The sequence below is a fragment of the Gymnoscopelus microlampas genome, assembly GCF_963454915.1.
Source record: "Gymnoscopelus microlampas genome assembly, chromosome: 1".
In the NCBI taxonomy this organism is placed as follows: domain Eukaryota; kingdom Metazoa; phylum Chordata; class Actinopteri; order Myctophiformes; family Myctophidae; genus Gymnoscopelus; species Gymnoscopelus microlampas.
Window position 1 is genome coordinate 39,632,444 of NC_139962.1, and position 12,500 is coordinate 39,644,943.

At 41.3% G+C, this 12,500-nt stretch overlaps 1 protein-coding gene across 1 annotated transcript in view; it reads left to right on the top strand.

Moving 5' to 3' along the window:
* The window catches only part of ctxnd1 (cortexin domain containing 1), a 15,174-nt gene extending 6,632 nt beyond the window's left edge, over window positions 1–8,542 (top strand). The window contains exon 2 of the mRNA XM_084043292.1: window positions 7,773–8,542. Within this exon, the coding sequence (XP_083899418.1) occupies window positions 7,842–8,024 (183 nt within the window). The 5' untranslated portion in view covers window positions 7,773–7,841 and the 3' untranslated portion in view covers window positions 8,025–8,542. The remainder of the gene's footprint in view (window positions 1–7,772) is intronic.
* Window positions 8,543–12,500: the final 3,958 nt, after the last annotated feature.

The following is a 12,500-nucleotide window of genomic DNA, read 5'->3' on the forward strand; positions in this document are numbered from 1 at the left end:
TGGACGTCACAATATATTATTAGAGCTTAATGTAAATAATAATTTATCTCACTCCACAGGAGACTTACTGAGGATTTATTTGTTTGTTTCTACTTTCTCTCATTCAATCCCTTCTTCCTCTTAACTGGATGCATTCTAGCCTCCCCTCCCTTGAACCCTTGAACCTCATCTCACCCATGGGCCATGATGACTCATATATGGGCTAATGTATGAGGCCTGCCCATCAAAAGCACACAGTATAGTGTAGGGAGAAGTAATGCATGGTGAATTACAGGAATAGTCAGGATACAAAGAAAATACAAAACAGGTAAACCGCTAAACTGTATCCAGATTTAAGCTTAATTTTACGAGTAAGAGACCACAGCACTATTTAAGTATATATTAATCATTGAAAGGAGAATGCGAGACTCAGGGGGTGCGTAATCTCAGGAGCTGCTGGTAAAGTTACCTGCTTCAATGCTACCTGCTGAGTGCACAAATCACATTAGCAACACAATAAAAACAACAGAGGGACTTTGCAAAGAGGAGAAAAGCCAAAAGTGCTTGCTCCAAAGCTATAACTCTTTAATTAGATTGTGTTCCTGCGTGTTTGACTTCAACAAGATCACAGCATTATGAAGCCCATTCGTCATTTTAATTAGAACTTTATATAAGAGCAATTACCATTGATCACAGCATGGCATGGGAGGAGTGCCAATGGCCTTCTTATTAGTCTTACTATGAGGCTTCTCTACTGCTGTATAGAAATATAATTGTAGGCTATTGATTGGTCAAAGGTTCTCACAACACTATTTAAGCAAGATATGATAATACAGAAAATCTGTTTGTTTCCTTTCCTTACTTAACCACTCCTAACTTAAACTTTCGTAAATGTATCTACCCAAATTTGGAATGCCAGGGTTAAAGAGGTGGTTTTCAAAAATAATCTATCAATTTCAGATACTTCACGGTGACGGATTCATGTTTACAACCATGCTCTGGAAAAGACAAGTGGATCATTGAGAGAGTCAGTCATACGTGGATGAATTTGTTTACAACCACAAACAGCACTGTGCTATTTATCCATGCTCTGCGCTCCAGAGTTTGCATACGCAGATGGCACTATCAAAGCTGTGGTTCAGCATTACGATGAAACCCACACCCCCTTCCTGTGGGTGCCTTGATAGAGTCAGCTGTAATTTTCCATTAAATTGCTAATGGGGTAACCAAGGTTACAGTTGCCTGAGTCCTTGGGGGTAGTGGAGGTAGTGGGGGTGATGGGGTGGAGTGAGGGCACACAGTAAAATCCGGAGTGTTATTCTCCGGGTTCATTTTCACACTCTCAGTGAGAAATATCTTCGAGCGTGATGTACATATGTAAGGGAATCCCAAAAGCACGAACACAGGTAGACGCTCCTCCACTCCCATGCAGCTTCACCTTGATCCTCTGTAGGCTGAACGATCAGAGGGCTCCTTGAATGAGAGAGACATTATGGCGATGAAGGGATAGGATGGATGTATTATTAAACATGATTATGTTGACAAATCCCCTGGGGATGTCCTCTCATTCTGTGTCCCTGTCTCTCTCTCGTTCACACAGTAGACTCCGTACAGATTGTACCCATCAAAGGAGAGAGAGAGAGAGAGAGAGAGAGAGAGAGAGAGAGAGAGAGTGGGGTGAGCATCTCTATTCAAGGATAAAGAGCTTGTGCAGGACTCGACATTCCTAAATACATGAAGAGTGCTAATGAGTTGGAGCTGGAAACCTGGCATGGTTTGTTGGATAAGGTTAACTCATAGGGACTACTTCACCCCTGAAAACTATTATGACCCTATTTTGGATCCTATTGATTCCGGCAGAAAGAAAGTGGTGAGAGGATTTCTCATTACATAGGTGGTGTTTAATTATAATATATTAATTATATAAAGCTCTATTTGTGGATAAGTGGCAGAGTAAGTTAATGCCACTTATCCAGTGGCATAATATCCCCCCCCCAAAACAACCACTATGCTATATTTTATAGTTTGGTGTGCGGTTACAAGATTGAGAGAAACACTATACTGCTGCATTATGGTGCTAAATAACCCTGTCAAGCTCGCCTTTACAACAAATACATGCCAGCAACTGTAGGGTTTACAGGGCTTATTACATTTTTCTCATACAAATTCAAAGCATTTGAAACATCATCGCAAAACATGTACACCATATAAGTTAATTAAATGCATTAGACCATTTATTATGTAATGAAGTTTGATTAGTTAAAACAGAGAAAGGGACAACAAAATAAAACTATAATGCATGCTTGCAAATCGCACTCTCAAACACAGCAAATCGAACATGATAGCGCATTGGTTCTCAAAGTGGGGTCCGGGGACCCCCAGGGGTCCTTGAGGGGGTTCCAGGGGGTCCCCAGCAAAATGTGTGAATATAGCATCACAATCATTTTAACCTTTTATACTTTGGCTATTCAAAAATAGCAGATCTACAAGCTCATAGCGTGGCACCGAGTGCCGCGCAATGAGCTTGTAGCTCTGCTATTTTTGAAAAATCTTGAAGATTTGTGCAAATCTTTGAATATATTTCTTTTAAAGTGAACATTTTAAACACAAATCTTTGCTTCTGGAGTCCCTGGCACAGCATATTTTCAGATGGGGGTCCGTGGCTAAATATATATCAATGTTGGGGTCCCTGGCATGAAAATGTTTGAGAAGCACTGTGATAGCGCATGCACACAGCCCAAGAGGTCAGCACCACGGACAGCAATAATGTCATTTTGGAACCAGTTTCAACCAATTATGTTGTACACGTAATACGAATGTTCCTGGGCGAGACTACTGCTACTGAGAGTGTCGGACCTGGAAGTCCCAGAAGTACCGTGGCTACCGCCCAAGGAAGTTACGTCAATGCTTTGCAGATCTATTTATATTCCCCGAAAAAAGACAGCAAGTCTGGTAAAGACGTTTTCTGCCATTGGTCGTTACCAGGCTTTTCTCCTCGTGAGATGAGAAAAGTGTGACAGGCCCACCTGGCATGCCCACGCACTGGCACGCAGTCCTAACACGAAATAAAGGTCAATACGATGGCCCTCCGCGAGTACCGGGACTGGGGGTAGCCACCCCCGTTGTGGATACCTGCTACAGATCATTTGACTATATAATACTACAGTAAACACTGCTTTTACATACTCATTGTTTTATATAACTGTTCATCTTAGAATGTATTGATGTATTTATTATATTTATGTATTTATTATGTATTTAGGTATTTATTATATTTATGTATTTATCATTGAATTGTGATGTACACATTGTATTACACCAGGCCATCAATTTTAATAAACAAATGAACTAGCTCATTAGCTAACTCTGCCACATTTACATTGAAGTGGAAACAAACATGTTGATTCATGATTTGTGAATTGTCCACTTTGGGTGCTCATATCCCCCGACGGGTATGGTCTAGTAAATAAATAAATACATAATTAGTTTATCAATCTAATTTCAAGTTTAATGTAAAATGATGGAACCATCCTGGCAAAACAGAAGACAAACAGTGAGTGCTGTGGGTAAGAGGGAGATTGGCAGGAGAGAGAGCGAAACTAGAATGACAGAAATTCTGTGGAGAGATGGGATAGCAATCATTCTGTAACTCTGAGTCCACAGTGAGCGCTGCACTGGGACCTTGGTCCAGTCAGGTAGTCCATCACCTCGGTTGTTACCACCAGTCTGTGTTACACTGGGATTAATGACCTCTGCGCTACTCTGCTCTCCTCTCCTTTCTTTCCTTTTCCTCTAAATTTCCTTCTTAGCTTGCCCTTTCTTAGCTTTCCTCCCATCCCTTGTTTTAGATTATATTTCATGTGTCTCTGGTTTATTAGATATAAGGGCCGTGCAGGGTGACAGAAAAGATAGTAGAGTGAGTAACCCGCAACCTTGCTCTCCTCTCCTTCCCTGTCATCTCTCAGTTTTGGATGATCCTTGGTATACTTGCTTTCCTTCCTTAAGAGAAGATGTAATCTTTAGCACCTCTAAGCTGCATAGTCTGATAGAAAATCTGTCCAATTTGTCCAAGAATGTATTCTCTGTAATGTTTTATGGAGAAGTAAAACTTTTGTGATCCTCTGAGACCTTAGCTAGAAAAAACATTTTGTGGAATGAATAATGTAGCATTATCTTAGCATAGTATTATCCTGAAATTGTGTGTGATGAGTTTCAATACTTTTTTGTTTTTAAATGGATATGTAGCTTTTTGTCCTCAACATAATTTGAGTTTAAATCCTTTATCATGATACATTTACTCTAGCCAAGGCACTTGGGAACCCATAACCTGCAGCCATATAGTATTAGCTGTGCGTTAAAGTTGGAAAATAAGTTAATATCAGATATCTCTGCTGTCCAGCCCGAAACTGCGAACTCCAAAACGCTCATTGTTCAGGAAACGAAAAAACAAGATATACGTTTTTCAGAAAATGAAGAAAACCTTATATTTTTAAAACAAAGCAATACTACCTCGTCAAAGTTGGTATAGTGACTGTATATATTGTGAGATACTTGCATGTGTCATTATATTATCAACACTTTACCCAAATCGCGGGTAAATCAACACTTTACCCAGCGTGAGTGGAGTTAGAAGTTTCAGACGAGCAGAAATCAAGCTGAAATGGAGTTAGGTGTCCAAACAACAGTAGCTCCACTCGCTGCTGAGAGAGGTTTCAAAAGGGTACAGATTCCCAAAAGCTAACAATGAATCTCCAAGCTCACAATGCATCACAACAACGTGTGAATTAATGCCCTGATGCTTCATGACCCTTATTATATAGGCCTACAACAATAAACAGGACTTTAAATATTACAATAACTTCTGCTAAGAGGTAGTAGAACACTAGCGCGACAGAAATGCTATGAACGTCTTTCTTCTTATCACAATGCTCTCCTCATTAAACACTTCATAGATTTTAGAAATATAATTACTTTTTCATAACATTAGCGTCAGTGCTGTTTGATAAACAGGTACACTGCATAGTTTTAACATACTACGGGGAGTCTGCTTACGTGTTGTTCCTCCTCGTTCATTGCGCACCGCGCACTGCTAATGCTGTGCTGTAACACTGTGTCGAGGAGAGGGGGGAGTTGTTTGTTTTTGACGGACAGTTTGAGGATCCAATGGAGTTGGGAGTTTTCGTCTGAGGCGCTTTTTAATACTTTTCATTGGTTCAAATGTTTAGATTTTTTACACAGATGTGAATTGGGTGTTCAATAGCGTCGATTTATGAAAAAAGAAAAAAAAACTGAAAATGGAGTTATCTGGTCCCGACTGGACGATGTGATATTTTATAATGTCTCAAGGTAAAATACAATGAGGTTATTTGAAAACACAATTTCAAAATGGCTGACTCACTGACAGCAGAACTATCTTTTCAACAGTATCTCTTTAGGGACTTACAATTTAATCTGTACCTCGCCGCTTGAAGCCAGACTCTTTTCATTCAACCGCAATAAAGCAAGAGAACAAACCTCTGGTAATGAATAACCAGCATTGTAGGTTAAAGCACCATGCCCCCAGGGCGTCCCGGTGGCACAAATAAGGCCTCCACATAAATAAGGCTACAGTCCTTCCTACAGATGGCCCAGGTAACCCATCCCGAGGCTCTTATATAAAGATAGCAGAAATTAAAAAAGCACCATGCCCACCATTTCCCTTCAATTCCCTCTTCATTGTTTTGACAGGGTAACATTTGTTCTCTCTGTGCAGCGCTCTGTATATTTATGGAGCGCCGCTGATCAAAACAAACTCTTTTGTCCCCAAAAGCAACAAAATTCAATAATTTGGACAGCTTTTTCCCATGTGCATGTCTTTGAATATTGATAATGTTATGCTCTGAGAGTGTCTTGAGAATGACCCTCTGAGGATTATCGCTGTCTTCTGAGACAACGAATAAGGAAAAACACTGTGGTGATAATGACAATCAGTATTCAGACAATCAGACAGGAAGCTAAACTCTATGGTATTACAACCTTACAACCTGCTGATATTGATATAATAAATAAATATATATAAATAAATGATATATAAATGATAAAAAATATAACTTTTTTTCATAATGGAATACGCCTTTCTGAATAATTAGGCTGAAAATTAATCTGTGATTGGCCCCTTGACTTTGATGTCACAGTCGATTAATCCTGCCCCCTCTCCTCTCCGCCCCTCCCCTCCCCTCCCCTATCAAAATCCCTCAACAGCGACACCCGCAGGCAAAGATTTATTTTTTCATTGCAGTTGAAAAGGCTTTAGAAATCAGAGAGAAAACATCAAAACATCCTGCCATGGATCACTGGAGTGGATTTTTCAGTTAAAACTTTTAATACACGTTTGAAGGACCATGATAAATACTTTTAATGTGTTGTAAAACTGAATGTCATGAAACCTTTAAGACATTTCAAACAGGCCCTTGGTGTCTTTGAACGCTAAATTCTAACTTGGCCAAAGATGTTCATGCTATTTTAGGACGGGCCCAGGGCAAAGATATATAGCAACATTCCTAAAATATTAGTACTCTGGCCTAAGTCTGTCATTGGTTACAATATACTGTGTGAAGGAAGGGCAACGCCATAGATGATCTGTTTCCGTTCTTACTGGTGTTACTGAACTGTGTGTGTGTCTTCGAGTGTCCATGTTTGTTATACATTTTACGCACATCCCCCTTTCCTTGATGCAGAGGCAACCTGCAAGTAGAAACGTTCAATCCCTCTCAGACCTTCGTCAGGTTAAAATGTGTTAACGAGGTATTACCATTCTTGAGGTGATTTTGGTTACCCTTGAGGATGGTAATGCCTTAGTATACTGTAGACGTTCACAGATGTTCGTAGTCTATCTGCAGCTGTCCAGACAGAAATGAATCACAATTGCACAAGATTCATATTTTCTACCAGAACATGGGATAAGACGAGCATTACTTCATCAATGCTGATGAAGGCTTAACGCCGAAACGCGTCCATTGCTGTCTGTTCTGTAGCATACCACCACGCTTAAAATATATAAATAAAAGTGCCTTAAAAGAACTGTTTTGTGAGTTCTGGTATTCTCTTGCTGAGATTTATTGTAAAATAAGACGAGCATTAGTCTGATTATACACACATGCACACACGTGAATGCACACACACACAAACATAGAGCAAACCGTACATTTAACGTAAGAGGTGTAGGATTGCTGATTGTATATCGCTGCATGGTAGCAAATCGTCGCTGTCGGGCAGAAACCAGCTATCTCCATTTTATTTTTATAAATCAGTGCTATTGAACACCCTTTATGTCTGTGTGTGGGTTTTACAAATATTGAACCAAAGAAAAGTATTAAAAAGCACTTCTGACTAAACCTCCTAACTCCATTGGATCCTCAAACTGTCGTTCAAACCACCTAACCCCAACTTGTGGAGATAGTTGTTTTGTCCATCATTGATTAGAATGACAGAGTCAGACGGGGAAAAAACACCTATCTTCACATTAATGGTCAAAAACCAAACTAACTCCACTTGAGCTGTATTTGGATAAAGTGATGATAATATTAGGACACATTCAAGTATCTGACAATGTGTAAAGTCACCATACTGACTTTGATGAGGCAGTATTGTGTATTGTGCCCGACAGCAGAGAAACATATCATCATTATGTATCTTACCAAGGATACCTTCCTTCATGTCAGAGGCTTCGGATATCATGCACACCTTAATGTCTCCTCCTCTCCTTCTCTCCTCCTCCCTTCGTCTCTACCTCTCCACCTCCCACCCATCATCAGCTGGGTTTTCAGGATGGTAGCGGTGCGCGGGCGTTCGGTGGATGTAAGCAGCAGACGACAGCAGCAGCCATGGGGGTGGAGACCACTCCGGACCCGGAGTACGTGGACGTGGATCAGGGCCTGACTCTGGCCTGCATTGCGTTCCTCTGCTTGACGCTGGTAGCCATGATCATCCGCTGTGCCAAGGTCATCATAGACCCCTACAGCGCCATCCCCACCTCCACCTGGGAGGAGCAGCTCCTGGAAGACTGAGCACCTGCGTGGACCATCATGCACACGGGACATGCACCCGACATGCGCTTGGGGTACATACCACATGCATTCATACATGCCTGCATACATGCATATACAGACACAAAGATACATATTAATGCAGGGGCACGAAGACAACACTTTTGTGCACTCACATCACACACATGAGCAAAGATAAACTGAATCATGCGCACGCACACACACACATTCACATTCACACACAGTATCAAGTACAACAATGGCATGGCATAGACATGAAACTAAACATCTAGTAGAATGTACAGTATGTGTGGGAGACTGGTGTGCAGAAGATGGGCAGCAGGGAGCTGCTCAGATCCTGTCTGTCCACCAAGCCACCGGGACAATGACACTAAAACCACTTCAAAGAAAAGCACACAAACTGGGCTGTTTGTAACTACCTAGACATCAACAGCCTTCGGGCTGCCTTACATTCCTGATGAACGCAGACACGCAACGCCGGTGATGTCGTCTGCACCGCTCCCCTGCAGAACACACTGTCCCTTTATATCTGTGCAGGCGAATGAGACAGACCATGAAGGGGGGGGGGGGGGGGGGGGGGGGTATTGGAGGAGGAGGAGAAACTGGAAGATGAGGATGAAGACTAATATATTTATACTCAGTCTGAAGATGATGGTACATGAGTAACTTTGAGAGCCAGTAAACTGAGCAGTGTTGTCTTACACACAGATAAGGATTGCAATACATGTCGATATCTTGTGGCTACAGCAGCAGTATACGGAGACAGAATACCATAGGAATAAAATATAGGTACAGTACATGTTCCCGCAAAATTTCCCATTTGAATTGTTTGAAATTGTCGCCTGTGTACCATAATCTTCAGACATTGCACGTTTGAATGGTTCAAGATGTCAACAAAATGTAAGATGGCCGACACTATGTCTGGTTTTATTTTAAGCCACTGAGGCAATTTTTGTACATTTTATAAAGATTAATGACTTTAGTATGGGAAATTATTGACTTGCATTTTGCTTATGATACCGCATCTGTGTATCTACTGACCATTAATGCTCAGGCAATCTTTAGCCACTCTGTAATGCTTGAACATGTGGTACTGCCAACAGCATGGCCGAGCAGTTAAAAAATGTCCTCTATTCAACAAATTACACACAGACACACACTTACATACATACTCACACATAGATCATTAAACTGCATAGTGGACCTCTTGCTGTCTAATGGCTCATGGCAACATTACTATTACACCCCGATGCCTCTGCTTACAATCATAAATCCCCCCTGTTTACCACTGCTGCTGTTTCACCCATTAGTTTAGAAAAAGCCATTATGTTCCTTGTTGTTGTTTATGCCATTTAGTTTGTCTCTGACCTATGAAGGGAGCATTGCATTTATGAGATGACTGTCTATTTTTGCATGTTGAGAAGTGCCTAAGCTTATACCACAGATGAGTCGTAAAGCCATTTAGCACAAGGCTGAGTTACTGGTCAGCCCCCCGAGTCCCTTTACCCCCCCCCCCTCTTGCAGATGTTAATGTTTTGAAAATAATGAATGACAACCCTGCACATTAGGCCTTGGTAAGCCTGCAAAAAAAAAAAAGAAAGAAAAAAAAAAGCTGCACTTTTTTCCTTTTAGTATTTCAATCAGTGATGGAATCAGGGGTCAATTTTGTCTTTTGACTAACAAGCTTAACAGAAACAATCGTGGCAGGTTAATGAAGTAATGTTGTTTGATATATAGCCCATATATAAGAGCCTGTGTTACATACATTACTGTGTGTTCAGAATAAAGATTATTATAAATGATAGTACATCTGCTGGAACAGACTGTTATCTTTTGTGTGAGCTTTAATTGAGTGCCAACGAAACGGGAATCTAATTGTACATTATTTTGGACATGTAATTGGGTCGCCTGAAAAGCCTGATGAAATTCCATTCAGTGGTTATCCATGGGGAACTGTCTGTCAGCCTGAGGGCTTTCTTCATCAACTTCTATTTCACAATTAGATTAAACAGTACAGTGATAAAAAAATCTCTATAGTTACAATACAGAGTCAAGGACATAACCCATCTACATTTGACCGCCTGTTTTGTCAAGGTCAGGTTCAAGGAGTGCCTGTTAGAACGATAGTAATTAGGCTGACGCTACACCATAAGAATGTAAAACAGTGATTAAACTGTTTTAAGTAGATATGTTGAACATTCTCTCCCTCTCACTCTCTCTCTCTCAATCCTTCCCTCTCTGTTTCTTAGCTTCAACCTTGTCTGGTTCTCAGACGGACCCATGCCCCTGCCCCAAGCCCTCTATGTGTGAAAAGCTTGGGCAAGGTTTCATGTTGGACATGCCTATGGGGTCACAAGCACAGCCCTTAGCATTTACCATGCAGCTGAGAACATGTGTGTGTATGTGTATGTGCACACACACAGTAAAAGCTTGTTCCAGATACTGTACATATGAATGGATATTTCACACCCTGCCCCACAACTTCTTCCCCCTCTTTGACAAACGGTCTATTTTGTTTCAGGGTAAACAGTTGTTCCTTCAGCTGTCCTCACAAGACCTCCGTGAGCTCAGTCTGCCTCTGCTCTATACCATATGTGACAGACAGACAGAACCACGTAACTCAGCAACCTCCGGAGGTTCTTATCTGTCACATTTATCGCCTATAGCCCTCTCTCTCAGGTGTGAAATTGCCCTCTAATTCTTACACAAAGAGGAAAAGGGAGCATGGTGAAAGTGCTAGCGGGCAGGGGAAGGGGATTTTTTTGGGTGGGTGCCGGTGTGAAATCTTAAAATCCCCTGGTGTGGTTCCCAGAGTGAGAAACCGAGCCTGGCTAATTACACAGAAACGTGTGCTCTCAAGCAGCCCAAGAACGTGATTTCTGTCTCACTGGAACCCGAGGCCTGTGGGTGGTGGGTGCGTGAGGTGTGAGAGGGGTTGGAGGGCGCATTCAAGTGGATTTCATCAGCCTTGCTGTCAAGCTCCCTCTCCATTCAAACACAGCTATGAGTGGGCAGGGGCAAAAATAGAACGCCGCCAAGGACGTGTTTTCAGAGCAGCGAGGGGGAGGAGCGTTTTGTTGAACAGCTATGGCAACAGTGAAATAAAAACAGAGATCCAACAGAGCCTCTGTTACTCTCGAAATACTTTTAACTGCATGAACACTTGACTCATTACAAAATAACAGATTTATGATCTATGTTATATAAAAACACATAAAGGGCATAAGGATTTGAGCTGTTATTAAATTGAGAGACCGATTTTCTGTCTATGGTCAGAGAGCTAAGTGCTTAATACTGGTTAATACTATCAACCTGTATTGTTTGTATGTCCAGCCTTATGGGGAAAAATGTTGGGTGGTTGGGGAGGACTGGGGTGGGGTGGATGGGAGAAAATATAAAACCGAAGAGTTGTTTCAATTTTTGCATATGTAAATACAATGTCATGTCTCTTTGAATAAATTTTGCTTAAAAAAAAAATACTATCAACCTGGCATCCCTATTTTGGGCATGTCGTTCTTCGTGAAGATTTTCAGAAATGTTCAGCAATAGTTTCACATTGATTGTGAGCTTGTATATCAGCTATATTTGCTGTTCGTCTTACAATGAAGTATATAGAGCTTAAGTGGTTAATATTTTGCCAGCTGTTTCTTTGGGAGTGGTTCTTTTCCTCTGCGGGCCTCAACTAATCAAGTCAAGAGTGCCACAAATGTTTCCATTTCCACTTTCACTCATTTAAATGCAACTCTGTGGAATTTCCTTGGCTGGCCTAGCCACATTCTACTTAGCCAACCTTGTACAGTTGTTTGTTTGGATTGTAAATTGGACTCAGAAGGTGACGTAAAAATGCACATTCCAGCACTCCTCGTGTCCTTCAGGGAGGTTGTGATGCTGTCCAGGGACTTACAGTATGGACATGCAATGGAAAAAGTGATACACGCACACACACACACACACACACACACACACACACACACACACACACACACACACACACACACACACCCAGCTGGCCACCCCAAAGACTACAAAATCTGCCGATTGATACTCCTTTCTACATGCCAGCATCCAGTGTCTTGCTCTTGCATAGATAATGAAACATCATTAATCATAGTCATTTAGGTTTCTACACACATATCTCACCATTTTCACTCAGTTGAGAGGAAAATGACCAATTCTATCTTCTTGGTCAGACCTCTGCTGTATGTCAGTGGTTCTCAAAGTGGGGTCCAAAGGTCGTTGAGAAGGTTCCAGGGGGTCCCCTGCAGTAAAATTTGTGAATATAGCATAAAAATCTGTTTAACCACTTTAACGCAATATTGGAAAATAGACGATCTATAGGCTCAAAACGCATCGGGGTCTGTTGGGAGCTTGTAGATCTACTATTTTCCAAAAATCGAGAAGAAATGTGCAAAAACTTATTTTTGAAATATGTAAACAGCACAAATCTTGTATGGGGTCCCTGGCACACAATATTTT